A 15,037-nucleotide genomic window follows, 5' to 3' on the forward strand; every position below is an offset into this window, starting at 1 on the left:
TGCTCCGCAGCATGTGGGATCTTCCTGGACCAGAGATCGAACCTGTGTCCCCTGCATTGGCAGGCGGATTCTTAACCACTGTGCCACCAGGGAAGTCCCTTAAATGTTTTTGAGTTACTGGAACAGTAAAATAAATAACTACCGTTTACTGTGAAATTACTATGTTGGGTAGGCAGTGTAGCCTAGTTAAGAGTATACCCTTCGGAGTCAGACTTACCACCTACATGAACTAGGGTATATCAGTAAATCTCTTTGAACCTCAGTTTTCTGATCTGCAAAATGGAGATAACAACACCTCCCTCATAGGGTTTTATGAAGATAATTCAAGTGCCTCAGCAAAGGTTCTGGCACATAATAAATATAAGCTATTATTATTATTATCATATTACCAACTATTGTGCTAAGGACTTTAGAGTACATAATTTATTTTAGTACTCGCTACATCCATTTGAGAAAGTATTATTTCTATTTTTCAAATGAAGGAACTAAGCCTCAGAGAAGTTATACAAGTTGCCTAAAGCTAGCTAGTAAGTGTTAGGATCAGCTTTCAAACTCAGGTCTCAAAAGCCCATGCACTTATCTATTATGTAAACTGATACCCTAAAAGTATAAAAATATACATATCCCTTTAAATGTTTAAATGATTTGAACCTACCAATTTAATGTTCCTTTGGAGTCTAAAGACACTTCTTGAATAACTCCTTTTTCCACACCTTTTTGAATGAATACATACTATATCTTGTTAGGATATAGACAGGGTTTAATATGGCTAGTTATAATACCTATAGGTATTCTTATCTAGTATTTCCTATAATCTTTACTTAGCCTCTCAAGTTTCTGTTGCCATCTCCTTTTTATTATGACCTTCATTAAGCTCCAGTTTAAACTGGAGGCCCTCTGTATGGTTTATGGGGATTCAGCAAGTGGATCTTTTCCTTAGTAACTGATCAATCCTCAAGTCTGCACTCTAGAAACTCAGAACAATAAAGAAATCTACAAACTAAAGGAAATGAACAGGACTTTTATCAGGTTACCAACAATGAAAAATAAAATTTAGGGTGTTTAATGTTAAACCTAACAAGTAAAAATTTAAAAAATGGTTCCATTTCCTTAAAACTGGCTAAGAGAAATTTATTCATATCTAGAAATGCTAATTTCATTATAAGATGAAGTGCAAAGATTTGTAACACAATCTATGCAAGCATAAAATTAAGTAAAATGCAACTAAAATGTCATCTTGTTCTTCCCCTAATACATCTATGACATCACTTTAAAGCAGTAACAAAAGCTGAATAAGCTATCTCTACAAAATTGGGGAAAAATCAGTATCAATTTTAATGAGTTAGTGCATACGATAATATTAAGACAATTGTTATTTTAAAAGTAGTTTTCTTCCAATTTCAATATTTCTTCTGAGAAAGTCAAATGAGTTCATGTATTTTTTTTTTAATTTAATTTTATTTATTTATTTTTGGCTGTGTTGGTTCTTCGTTTCTGTGCGAGGGCTTTCTCTAATTGCGGCAAGTGGGAGCCACTCCTCATCGCGGTGCACGGGCCTCTCACTATCGCGGCCTCTCCCATTGCGGAGCACAAGCTCCAGACGCGCAGGCTCAGTAATTGTGACTCACGGGGCTAGTTGCTCCGCGGCATGTGGGATCTTCCCAGACCAGGGCTCGAACCTGTGTCCTCTGCATTGGCAGGCGGATTCTTAACCACCGCGCCACCAGGGAAGCCCGAGTTCATGTATTTTTATACTAGCAGTGAGGTCATTTAATAGAGAGCAAGACAGAACTAGGGAATTAATGTGACCTATGTAGGGTAATTTAATTTGTGAGTGAAGGAACTCAATGAGAAATTTGCTGTTTTTACTCTGAGGCCATTTCTTCTTTCTTACTTATTTTGTTGCTTGCTCATCAGAATAGAAAACAATAAAAATGTCAAAGCTATGAACTTACAAAAGGGTGCCACAAGTGTTCTATCATTTACTTTAGGAGGTAAAAGAGACATATACCAATCCAAACATAAAACAGACACAATTTGGGAAAACAAATGTTGAGCCGCATTTGGTTCAGAAATAGACTTTGGAAAAACCTGACTGTTACCATTCATCAATCAATAAAGCAAGAAGGTAAACACAGGGATACTATTAGTGTATAAGGTACCTTTGTTTAAGACATTTTATTTCCATCTATCAGAAAATTATGTAATATGCCCATTTTGATAGAACGAGGCACTTAACAGCCAAATGATGGAAAATCACGTGATAAATATATAAATCTATAATGGCCATGATGAGAATAGTGTCCCCTTTTCAACAGTTTCTCGACTTTTGCACTACAGACATTTTGGACTGGTGTTGTAGGGGTTGGCCCCTGTGCTGCAGGAGGTGTAGCAGCATTCCGGGCCTCTATCCACTAGATGTCACTAGCATCCTTCCCCTGCTCACCACCTCCCCAACACCCACCTCCTTACTCCAAAGTTGTGACTACCGAAGATGTTTCCAGACGTTGCTAAACGTCACCTGGAGGACAAAGTGCCCCCTTTTGAGAACCACTGACTTACATGTAGTGCTCTTGCTCAGGGCCACTGCTTAGGCACAGATAATGTAAACTAACTTGCTTATTTCATTCAACAGCTTAGACAAAGATGTGGGATTTGAAATTAGACTGCATAAAATTGTAGTCCATGTCTTTTCCCACAAATCTTCTACATTTAACCCAACCAGGTCTGTTAGAAAATACTGCATAATGAAGTAGTGTTCTAGAGATCTCTTAAGCAGTGAATCAACATGAAAAATTAACAACAAATATATAAATACCTTTCTGGCATTTCTTCTGTTAATCAGCTGAACACGTTCTTCTCCAGTGAGACTATTCACATCTAGTTTATTGGGGTTTCTGCAACGATGCCTTTTTTGCTTGGGTCTCCCCTCATGGAGCTGCATTCTCTAAAATACATGGACAAAGGAATGGCTTGAAAATCTAACTGTGCAACTAGTACAAATAGGCTGATCCAAGAAATTTAGTCATATAAAATTGAAGATACGTTATAGATAAGATATATTAATACAGTTGACCCTTGAATAGCATGGGTCTGAAATGTGCAGGCTCACTCATATGTGGATTTTCTTCAATAAATACGTACTACAGGACTACACGATCCATGGCTGACTGCACCCAGGGATGCGGAACTGAGGACACGGAGGGCTAACTGTAAAGTCATACTCAAATTTTTGGCTGTGGGGGTGGCATGCATCAGTACTTCTGACAACCATACTGTCCAAGGGTCAACTGTGTATATTACATATTGAAGATTTATATTATATCATATATATTCTATCACATATCTTCAATATATCATATTAAAGAATTTACCCCATAGCTATATGTTAAAAATATTTAAGGTTTAAATATTTTTATATTTATTAATAAAAATGCTGAATAAGACAATGTTACATGAACCTTTTCCTCAAATTATATATTTGAAAAATTATTCAAGGCAATTATTAATAATGATCAGTATTATCTTTCTGTATGAAAGTAGGCTCCTGAAATGAGGAGGACATTGCTAGTTCTTTCCTTAAATGCCCTCAAAGATCACTGTATTTCTAGAGTGTTATTTGAAGGAGTTATCAATAATGCTGGAAGAGCTTCCTCTTTACATTTTCTCCTGATGAATTTCACGTGAAACATCAGATTTTCTCAGTGCTCTGATAGCATTTATATGTGTACTAGTGGCTTTCATTTCTCTTCATCTCACTAATAAACTTTCTTATCTCTTTTCACATAATCCTCACAATACTCAAAGATATTATTCTTTTCTAAAAAAATGTATTCATTTATTTTGGCTGCTCTGGGTCTTCATTGCGGCGTGCAGGCTCTAGAGTGCGCGGGTGGGCTGTACAGCACGCGGGCTCAGTAGCTGCGGTACGCAGGCTCTCTAGTTGCGGTATGTGGGATCTTAGTTCCCCGACCAGGGATCAAACGCGGGCCGCCCTGCGTTGGGAGCACAGAGTCTTCACCACTCGACCACCAGGGAAGTCCCCCAAAGATATTATTCTTATTTTACAAATGGGAATCAAGGCTCAGAGAAGATACCTTCCTCAAGGTCATGCAGCTAGCAGGTGGCAATAAAAACTCTATCAAACCATGCTGCTTACCTCTGTTAACAACTGTTAACAAAGTAAGGCTTGATGTCTGTAGTCATTTCTAAACAATTACAAATTCCAACAGACTAAAGCTCAAACTCTTCAGCATGGCATACCAGTCCCATCATAGCCTGGACTGAATTCATCTTTTCTATCCAATTACTATTACCCCACTCATTCCCTCACATACTCTGGAATATCAGACTAGTCACTGTTTTATGACTATATCCTTTTTAGACTCTCTTCATAATTGTTCTATAATGCCTAGAGTATCCTCCTCTTATCCTGCCTAGAATAAGTAGGCATTTGACCAGTATTAACCTGGTCAAATGCCTACTTATTCTTTTATCATCCACCAGTCATGTCAGCTCTATTTTCTATCTTTTCCCAGATACTCTGCTTGGGCAGAGTAATTATTCTTTTATCAGTTTCCATGGCAGTTTATACATACCACTGGTATAGTACATATACCACGTTATGATCATTTTGTTGTAGAGATACCACAGCAAAGTGTGAGATCCAATATACCATTAATGTAAAGTGCCCTTGGAAATCATACCAGTTGTTATCTTGTATTCTGTACTCCAACAAATGCTACTTATAACAATGTTTTAAAATCTTAATAATAAAGTTATATAAAAATTAGGACAAAAGGTTTATTTGCAGGGAAAACGATGAACTCCTATAAGTTAAAAAAAAAAAGTAATAAAGATTCCTTTGCAGTGGAAAGAGAAAGGTATGACAATCTTCAGAGACTAGAGTATAACTGCCATGAGGGCAAGAACTTTATATTGTTCACTGTTTTATCCTAAATCCCTTTAAATAGTAACTAGCACATAATAGTTGCTCAATAAAAATTTACTGACTGAATAAATGGTATTTTCTAACATGTTAATAAGTATAGGGTTAAACTAACAATTCTCATTATTTTTAGAATTGCAATACTCATTTTATGATTGCTCACCTTACTGACAACCCTTCCCCTCATAATTACAAGAGCTTTATTTGGTGCTTTTTTTTTAAATCAAAAGAATTAACAGAAAGTTTATTTGAGAATTTGTGGCATCTTTTGAAAAAATTAGGGATATGAAAGGCATTCAAAAGCTAAGACTGAGGCTCCCTATTTTAGACTACCAGGTTATCTCTTGAGGACGACAATAGCAATGTAAAATATTAAACTAAATATGTATTACAGATACAAGTATATAAAAATATATATTACAGTCACATTCTAGGGACTGGAGCTTCTGTGGTTCTTTTGCATGAAAAAATAAGGTAATGAATTTTTTTGTTAATAAAATAACAATCACTTTACCTTTATATAGCACTTTTTAGTTTCCAAAAGACTTTCATTTTTAATTTTTTAAATCACTGACTCAGTAAATATTTACAAGGAGCTAGATACCATCCCCTGTAGCAGGAATTACGTGCTAAGTCCTGGGGATACAAGGTGAATAGGACAGCCCTTAAGAAGTTCATGGGGTAGGGGACGACTTCAATGGGTTATCCAATTAATCTTCATAATGGAAGCAGATAGAACAAACCCACTAACTTCATTGTATAGAGGATATGCCATTACTCTTTTACCTTCTAAAATATATAGAAACATCAAGGGAGACTGATACAAAATTTGGTACATCAGCATCTGACAGTAAAGCATTACAAACTTAAATAATAGATTTCTATGAGTAAGAAAGACATATGCCCATAAGGTAGTGAGTAGAAAGTATTTCAGAGGATAAGAAAAATGCATATTAATATATCTGTTCTCCTCTTTGACTAATATAAACCATGCATCTGACAAGAACCAGAAGGTGTATTCTTATGAGATCTTAAGTGTAGCAGTTTGAACAGTGGATTTAAGACTTATTAGCTGTGTGGCCTTGCACTATTTATTGGGTTGGTCAAAAGGTTCATTTGGTGTTTTCCATAAGATGGCTCTAGTAGCACTTAGTTGTCTTTAACTTCATTCGAAACAATTTCGTTAGACTGTATTGTGACAGCTGTCATATCAGCGTGCATTTAAAAAAAAAACTTATCAAAATTGGTGAATTTTTGCGTAGCCATTTTAATACTGAAGGTGGAAGAAAAAAAGCAACATTTTCGGCATATTAAGCTTTATTATTTCAAGAAAGGTAAAAACACAACCGAAACACAAAAACATATTTGTGCAGTATATGGAGAAAGGGCTGTGAGTGATCGAACGTGTCAAAAGTGGTTTGCGAAGTTTCGTGCCGGAGATTTCTCGCTGGATGGTGCTCCATGGTCGGGTAGACCAGTTGAAATTGATAGTGATCAAATTGAGACATTAACTGAGAACAATCAACATTATACCACGCGGGAGACAGCGGACATACTCAAAATATCCAAATCAAGTGTTGAAAATCATTTACACCAGCTTGGTTATGTGAATCGCTTTGATGTTTGGGTTCCATGTAAGTTAAGCAGAAAAAACCCTTCTTGATCGTATTTCCGCATGTGATTCTCTACTTAAACGTAATGAAAACGTTCCGTTTTTAAAACAAATTGTGACAGGAGATGAAAAATGGATACTGTACAACAATGTGGAACAGAAGAGATCGTAGGGCAAGCGAAATGAACCACCACTAACCACACCAAAGGCTGGTCTTCATCCAAAGAAGGTGATACTGTGTATATGGTGGGATTGGAAGGGAGTCCTCTATTATGAGCTCCTTCTGGAAAACCAAACGATTAATTCCAACAAGTACTGCTCCCAGTTAGACCAACTGAAAGCAGCACTCAATGAAAAGTGTTCGGAATTAGTCAACAGAAAGCACATAATCTTCCATCAGGATAACGCAAGACCGCATGTTTCTTTGATGACCAGGCAAAAACTGTTGCAGCTTGGCTGGGAAGTTCTGATTCATCCACCATATTCACCAGACATTGCATCTTCAGATTGCCATTTATTTTGGTCTTTACAAAATTCTCTTAATGGAAAAAACTTCAATTCCTTGGAAGACTATAAAAGGCACCTGGAAGAGTTCTTTGCTCAACAAGATAAAAAGTTTTGGGAAGATGGAATTATGAAGTTGCCTGAAAAATGGCAGAAGGTAGTGGAACAAAATGGTGAATATGTTGTTAAATAAAGTTCTTGGTGAAAATGAAAAATGTGTCTTTTATTTTTACTTAAAAACCGAAGGCACTTTTTGGCCAACCCAATATTTAAAATTTCAGTATTTCCATTTCTTTATAAAGTTATAATGATGCCATTCTGATAAAGTTAGGGGGTGTTAAATTAGGTAATCCATGCTAAGTATAAAGCCAAGCACACAGCTAAGTCTCAATAAATGTTTACTATTATTATTTTTATTATTTTAAAACAAACTATTTGTGGGAAAAGATTGCAAGTTTTGTAACTTTACAATATTCATTGGGTCTATGATAGTACTCTGTATATGAGAGGTGATTTTTATTACTTAAACACTTATTGAATGCAGAATGGAAAAATGGAAAATGATATTGTATTGTATCGAAAGATAGTCATTATTTTTTTCTGCTAATTTTCCTAAATCTTGGGCAGAACACATAAGTGGGTGAGAATTTATGCTTCATCATTATAGGTGTGACCAATCATAGAAGTAAAATATACCAAGTTTTATAAGGCATCACCTACAGGAATAAAAGCTCCTAAATCTTCCACATAACCTGGGTGCTCCTTAAGCCATTTTTCCAAATCCTTTCTCTTCGGTGCATCATCGCCTGCAAGTCTTGTCCCATCTTTAAGATTAATAACTGGAACGGGACTTTCTGTATCAGGAATTCCTTGAGGTTGAGTATAGGATAGTGCTGGATTTATCCCTGTAGAAATCTGTGAGGTGGTTAAGCCTAAAGTAACCTGTAGAAAAACATCAAATGACAATTTTATTTCCATGCTTTAGCATTCTGATTTTGGTCCAATGAAGCAATTCTTTTTGAAGAGGAAAAAAAAAGTTGTTTAAAGGTCAGCTAAATCTTTCAAATTTAAAATTTTCATGAATCTTAGCCAGTGCTGGATTCTACTGAGATACAATCTAAAGCTATATACTCCTAATTTTCTACTTATCTTTATTATTCTACAAAACATTCACAAACAGCAATATGTATATTTACGAGAATTGAATTTTGGACTCAAGGATCAGTAGTTTTTAAGCATTACTTTACTTACATGATTAGGTGGTTTATTTCTGTTGAAAAAGAGGATGTCAACACCTTCTACATTCTTCCTCCTTCCCCGCCTTTTTTTGACTACAGGCTGGTTGTCTAATAAAACTCCATTGGCACCAAGGGTTGACTGAATGGGAGTACCTAACAAATTAAAAATGCAAAAGAGTGATAAAAATCTAGTTCTTAAATTAAACGTAACTACTTTTCTAAATACATAGACATTTTGCGGGGGTTGGGGAGGGATGGAGTGGGAGTTTGAGATTAGCAGATACAAACTATTATATAGAGAATGGATAAACAACAAGGTCCTACTGTATAGCACAGGGAACTATATTCAGTATGCTGTGATAAACCATAATGGAAAAGAATATGAAAAAGAATGTATATATATGTATAACTGAATCACTTTGTTGTATAGCAGAAATTAATATAACATTGTAAATTAACTATACTCCAATAAAATAGAATAAAATAAATAATTAATGCTTGTAATGATACTCATGATCAAAGAAAAAGTTTATTTAAAAAAATACATAGAAATTTAGTTCTTATTTTACAAGCAGTCAGACAAAATCAAGCAATTCTTGGATTAAAAATACCACCTCATTTCTCATTTAAAAACCAGGAGAATTGTAATCTAGGTCTCTTTCAAGTTTTGACTTGTCTCCTCAAATTTTTCCCCTGGATAGTCACATGTCTTTTCTTTTGTCCCCTTTTCGAGGAAGAACCATGCCTTTCTCATGTACAAGACAAACCTTTCCCCCTTTTTTGAACCCATTAATCCCTACTTTTTCTAAAAGTTTGTTTTATCATTTATCTTTGTTTTTTTGTGCCAAAATATCTTACTCTACATTAGATTCTTATCAACTTAAAAACATGGCCCAACTCAAATAAAAAATAAACTTCTTTCAGCTTTTTCATAACTTTCAAAACTTTTGAAAAGTTGGTTGCTATTATGCTCCCCTTTCTCATGACAACCTCACTCCTCAATTCCCACAGTCCACTCCTGCCCCAGCCTATTTAAGGTATTTTCTTTAAGACCACCACTGTTTCTTGCCAAATTAAACTGACCCTTCTCACTCTTCATTTCAGTAGGCACTCACTAAAAAATGTTTGTAAGAGGTATGAATGAAACAGTACCACGCATTCATTTTTTTCCTAATAAATAAATACACATTTATCAAACAGCTATGTACAAAGCACTATGATGATTCAAAGGTAAGACACAGTTCCTGTCCTTAAAGAGTACGTAATCTAGAACACTCTTATAAAAGAAAATATTAATAATGAGATGTTTGCTTAAAATGGTTCACAGTTTGTAGCGAGAAATGCATTTTCAATCATTCAAGGAGAATTTTTGACCAAGTCCTGTGTGTCCCTAAAAGACATTTCCCTTTGGTTGGCTGTGTAATCTTATGGAAATCACTCTCCTCACATCTCAGTTACAAAAAATACCTTAATTCATAATTAGTAAGGAATAACTAATTACAATGAGTAAAAATTATTTTTGCATATGAAAGCACTGAGGAATGTGACATAACATTATTAAAAAAGAACAGCTTTCATTATTTCATTAAAATCAGATTAAAAAAATATTATGAATATTTGAAAATACTTTCACTATAGTACATTTTAACTGTAATAATAGAATAACTTTCCTAAAATATTACTTTTAAAAGTACTATTCTGTTTTATAAGAACTTCTCATGGCTTCCTATTCTAGTATGAATGAAATGCCTTACATCAAGCCTCATTCCTGCCTGACCACCAACCCAATCCCCTCCCCAGCTCACTTTTTGATGCTGCCCATAATCTAGATTTACCTTTGCTAAGCAGTCTCTGACCTTATACAAATATCTCTCCAGTAAGAATTTAAACAGTAGCTAGGTCAGTCTTATCCTAAAACCATACAATTTTCCCAACATCAAGTCTCTGGTTCACGCTATTCCCTGACTCTCTCTCAATGTCATTTTCCAGAAAAACCATTATCTAATCTTCCTCTTATAAATTCTGTTCAATTCTGCCTCTTCCACAGGACTCTGCCTAAGTCTCTAGACAGCAGTGACTTCTCTCTTTTCCAATATTTATTAACTATAATGCTGTGTAGCAAGATATATTATCTTGTTTTTAACGTATTGTCTAATATTTTAACATGTGGGTCTAGTCTACCAAGCAACTGAAAGGCAGAGACTGTCTTAAGTTTCTTTCACTTTCCCTTTACTGCTATCCCAGTGCTATATAAAAAGAAAAGTACTTAATACAATTATCTATGGAAAAACATTAGTATAACACACCAAATTATGTATTTATAAAGAAATCCTACTTGATCATTTGTAAACATACCCAATTTGGCAAATTATATACTCCCTGACTTCTTTCATTTTTTAAATCAACAACAAACCCAGCTACCTTGACTTCTTTTTGAGAGTGATTTTAATAAACATTACGGATTTATTTTAACCTAGAATCCAAAATGGAAAATTTAACCTAGTCTACTCTATAAAGCCTGTGTTGTCTTTATCTTAGATTTGTAATTACAACAATATTAAAAATACCTTCTTTCTATTGAATGCCTACTAGGTGCCATATTCTGGACTAGGTTTTACAAATGTTTTCTTAAATTACCAAAAACAAAACAAACAAAACACAGAGGTATTAAGCCCATTTTATAAATGTGATCAGAAACATTATGTCTCAGGCCCAATGTCACAACAGTGTTAAATGACAGAATTCAAATCCAGGCTGTTTGGCTCTACCATCTTTTGTGTACTATTCCAGGTGATTTCTGGAATAGGCTCTTTAGTTTTGTCCTCTTATAATTTATGCTATTTTACTGTCCTTCATTAATTAATTTACATTATATGATGTATCTTCACTCAAAGCTTTTAGATAAAATTCGGGGGTGCCCATACAAACATAAAAAGGGCTTAATATGAAGAATTATAATACCAGTTGTTGAGCATCTAATTCTAAAACCTAATTTTAACATCTGTTTAGCATCTAATTATGTGCCAATTTCCATACTAGTCACTTTACATATATTATTTAATCCACCTAACAATGCTACCTCTCCGTTGACCCCAACTCCTCACTTCGCGAACAAAAAAAGGTTAAAAAATGTTAGCAGGTTTCCTAAGAGTCATGTAGGAAGACAGAGCTAGATTTCACATTTACAGGGACTTCTCTGGTGGTCCAGCGGTTAAGACTCGGATCTCCCAATGCAGGGGGCAAGGGATCAATCCCCCACTGGGGAACTAAGATCCCACATGCCACATGGCACGGCCAAAAACAAAAACAGATTTCACATTTGCAATTATCAAGATGGATGAGATACAATTCTAAGATAATTCTATCTAGTTTTAATGTTTTTGAGGCTTTTTAATATTTGGTATAGGTGCAAATTAGTGTTATAATTACTATTGATACTATTAAAACAGTATTATTTACCAAAGAATTACTTATAGGCAAAAACTGTAAAATCTTCAGCTGCAATAGCAGTAAAATGTTCAGATGATAGATGTATCAATCCCACTTTATAGAGTTACGGACTTATCAAGGTACAAGCAGTGGTATTATTAAACCCACTTAGGTTGGGCAAAAAAGCCCAGAGCTTATCTTCCCCATCTCTTCCCATTTTCTCACGAAAAAAAGAGCTCCTTGCCATTGTAAATCACAATTTGGGGGATTTATACTTCAGTAAGAGAACTGTGGCTCATTCATATGTGTCTGAAAGTCCAGTAATTGGAGACTTACACTGAATGGTTAATGAAACCATAAGAGACAAAAGTAAGTCTGATGACTCTAATTTATAATTTAATTATAATTTATAATTAGAAAGCGGTAAGAGCAGCAACTGGAAACAGCAATCAATTTAACACCTATAATAAAGCACTATTTTCCCAAACTTCAGCAATTCCACACATTGTACACAGGCACAGGAGTTCTGAAATGTTTACAAGTTATTATATGGCAAACGAATTTAGTAGAATACTGAAATAGAGTCCTTAGCCTTATGTATATGGAGGTATAAAGGAAATTCCAGTCACTTACCTGCTTTTAATTGAAAAGTTACATTTTTTACGATTAGTATGCTGTGGTCCATACATTTTAAGACTCAGCTGCTCTTAACTAGAATTATCAGTTCTTGACAGCATACTTTAAGAGGGACACAGAAAGAATTAAAGTACAACTAGATACATCAACAAAATAAAAAAACTGCTTATGGATGGATTCCTCAGTGCCTAGAGAGCACAGAACACAGGGCACCAGTTCAGTATTCAATAAATACTTGTTGATTCAAATGGTCAAAAGGTTAGTACAAAATATCGTCCCAAGGGGAGATATGATCATTGTTTTCTGAATGTTAAGATTATCATGCAGACATAGGACTAGGTTAATTCTCTGAGGCCTTTGAAGACAGAACTTCAGTCACTGAGAAGAACCAATTGCAGGCAAAGTTTGCTTCCAAATAAGAAGAAATTTTGTGATAATTAGAGCTTTCTAATAATAGGAGGGCTGTTTAAAGTAGTAACAATCTGGTTCTCGTAAGTATCCTATGAGTAAGTAAAAAAGGATTTGCAAATGATTTTGCATGCTGAGGCAATGATTACTAGCATATTCACCTGATATTGGCATGGATTTTGGAAAACTGGCGAGGCTGGTCTCTGACGCACCTTGAAGGTCCCGAAGTCGAGTGAGGTACTGCTGCTGCCCTAGAGCACCATCTTCACTGTCCAATGGCCTTCTCTGAGCAAGCCCTTGCTTCTGAAATGTCAACTTCAAACCACCTTCCTGTTAAACAAACACCATTAATAAGAAAGAAATGATTAAAAAAAAACTCGTAGTATATTGAGAGAAATCTTTTACTTAGAAAAAGTGAGGTTAAAAACCCTGAAAAGTTAATCATGTTCTCTTATTCATACATCAATTGGAGAAAAACATTTAATCAATTACTATAATGAATATTAAAATTTCTATCTTAAATGAAAAACATCCAGGTATTACATATACTTTTCTGAGCAAAACCGAGCTTTTCATGTGACTAGCACATTGTAACCCTTTCAGCTTCTGACCTATGTCTCTGTGTACACTATTCACATGACATATTAGAAGATATTACCCATGTTTTAGACACTGAGTAATCAATTTAGCTTCAAAAATCATACTGAACAATAAAATGTTACTGATAACAGGGCATGCTAAATGTTTAAAACAGGAAGTGCACTGACATACCATGTGAATACTATATAAAAGAACCAAACAATAAGAAATTGTCAGACTGTTTAAGAAAGCATCTTGATCTGCAGAAGGACTATTTTCAGAAGTATAGGTAGAAAAACATATTTAATGATGATTCCTCTAGTAGAATATTCAAGTTTAATAACCTGGATATCTAAAAGAAAACAATCCAAATGCCAGAAAACAAGTATGTGAAGGAAGTAAGAGTAAGAGCAGGCAGCCATTTGCAGGAAAAGCATGCTGCACACCGCAATCGCAATCAGGTCCTAGGGCAATAAAAATAAACATACGTCTTTGATTTTCACTGTAAACTCCTTTTCTCGTACATGCTTCTTCACCTTTGACATCTGTGTTGACTGATCGTGTTCTTCTTTAACGCCAGCACCTGCAGGAGTGGGCACGCTGGGCTCACTATATTCTGTAGCTGCGCCAGAGCTGTCCAGCAGCTTTGTGGTATAGAAAGAAGCCACTGCATTGGCATCATAACTTCTTCTAGCTGAAGGCCACTTCCCTTTCAGGACTGTTTGACAAATACTGTCCAACCGGTTGATCATCACACGGTCCTGGAAAAGCATGAACATCAAAGGATAATTTTAATAACTGAGTCAGAACTTTGGGGATCACAGCCTTGATGGATTTAACCCTGGTACAACATATGTGTATTTGGTATGCATACATATTCTCACATACATTTACAATTCTATACAAATTCCCATTGGTGACATTAAAAAATATTATACTATAAAGATATTTTTCTGTTCTTTTGTTTTTATAAGAGTAACACAGGTTCCTTGTACAAAGTTCAAACAACTCAGAAGTATACATAAGATTTGTAAAGAGTTCTCTCCTCTCCCATTTATTTCCCAACCTCACTCCTAAAGGTAAGTACTCTTCTACTAGCCTAGTCACATACTGGAAGAAGAACTGTCTTAATCCAATCTGAACTTCCACCACTATATGTACATGTACTTAAATGAACCTTTTTTCTAGGTCACAACTGGCTTGGTAAATTTCTTCAAGAAGACCCACTTAAAAGCACTTAATTCATAAAGTAGCACCTGAATACTAACTTGTATGTGAACATAAGCATTCATTATCTTTTCTTCTAAATATTCTAGGGTTATATTGAGAAACACATACATTTAAGTAGACCTAATTTACTTGATAGTAATATTTGATACTTTTAATGCTAACACCAAAATGTCATTCTACATATAAGTGACTTTTTTTTACTACATAATATCTATCATTAAAGAAATATAGAAAAATACTCAAAAAATGACCTATTCCAGCAAGAAATTACTCATTTACCTTTGGCCAGTACGAAGCTGCCAGCATGTATCCACCTTGCAGGATGTAAGCAGACTCTGGGGTCCCGTTGTTCATCTGGAAACTATCCTGGGTCTCATCCTGGGTAGTGCTCAGTGATGCAACGCTTTCTTCATCATAGGCTTTCACGTGAGGGGTACCTTCTGCTAAGAATAA

At 35.1% G+C, this 15,037-nt stretch overlaps 1 protein-coding gene across 17 annotated transcripts in view; it reads right to left on the reverse strand.

Moving 5' to 3' along the window:
• The window catches only part of CHD9 (chromodomain helicase DNA binding protein 9), a 243,873-nt gene that overhangs the window by 6,554 nt on the left and 222,282 nt on the right, over nt 1-15,037 (reverse strand). For 11 of the 17 annotated variants that reach the window (XM_079907092.1, XM_079907090.1, XM_079907094.1 and 8 more), the window contains 6 exons: nt 14,864-15,027; nt 13,843-14,115; nt 12,937-13,105; nt 8,316-8,455; nt 7,785-8,006; nt 2,819-2,947 (listed from right to left, as the gene is read on the reverse strand). In XM_079907092.1, the coding sequence (XP_079763218.1) occupies nt 2,819-2,947; nt 7,785-8,006; nt 8,316-8,455; nt 12,937-13,105; nt 13,843-14,115; nt 14,864-15,027 (1,097 nt within the window). The remainder of the gene's footprint in view (nt 1-2,818; nt 2,948-7,784; nt 8,007-8,315; nt 8,456-12,936; nt 13,106-13,842; nt 14,116-14,863; nt 15,028-15,037) is intronic. The other 6 variants (XM_079907081.1, XM_079907085.1, XM_079907082.1 and 3 more) reach the window with 5 other exon arrangements.

The sequence above is a fragment of the Stenella coeruleoalba genome (genome assembly GCF_951394435.1).
Source record: "Stenella coeruleoalba genome assembly, chromosome: 20".
Classification (NCBI taxonomy): Eukaryota; Metazoa; Chordata; class Mammalia; order Artiodactyla; family Delphinidae; genus Stenella; species Stenella coeruleoalba.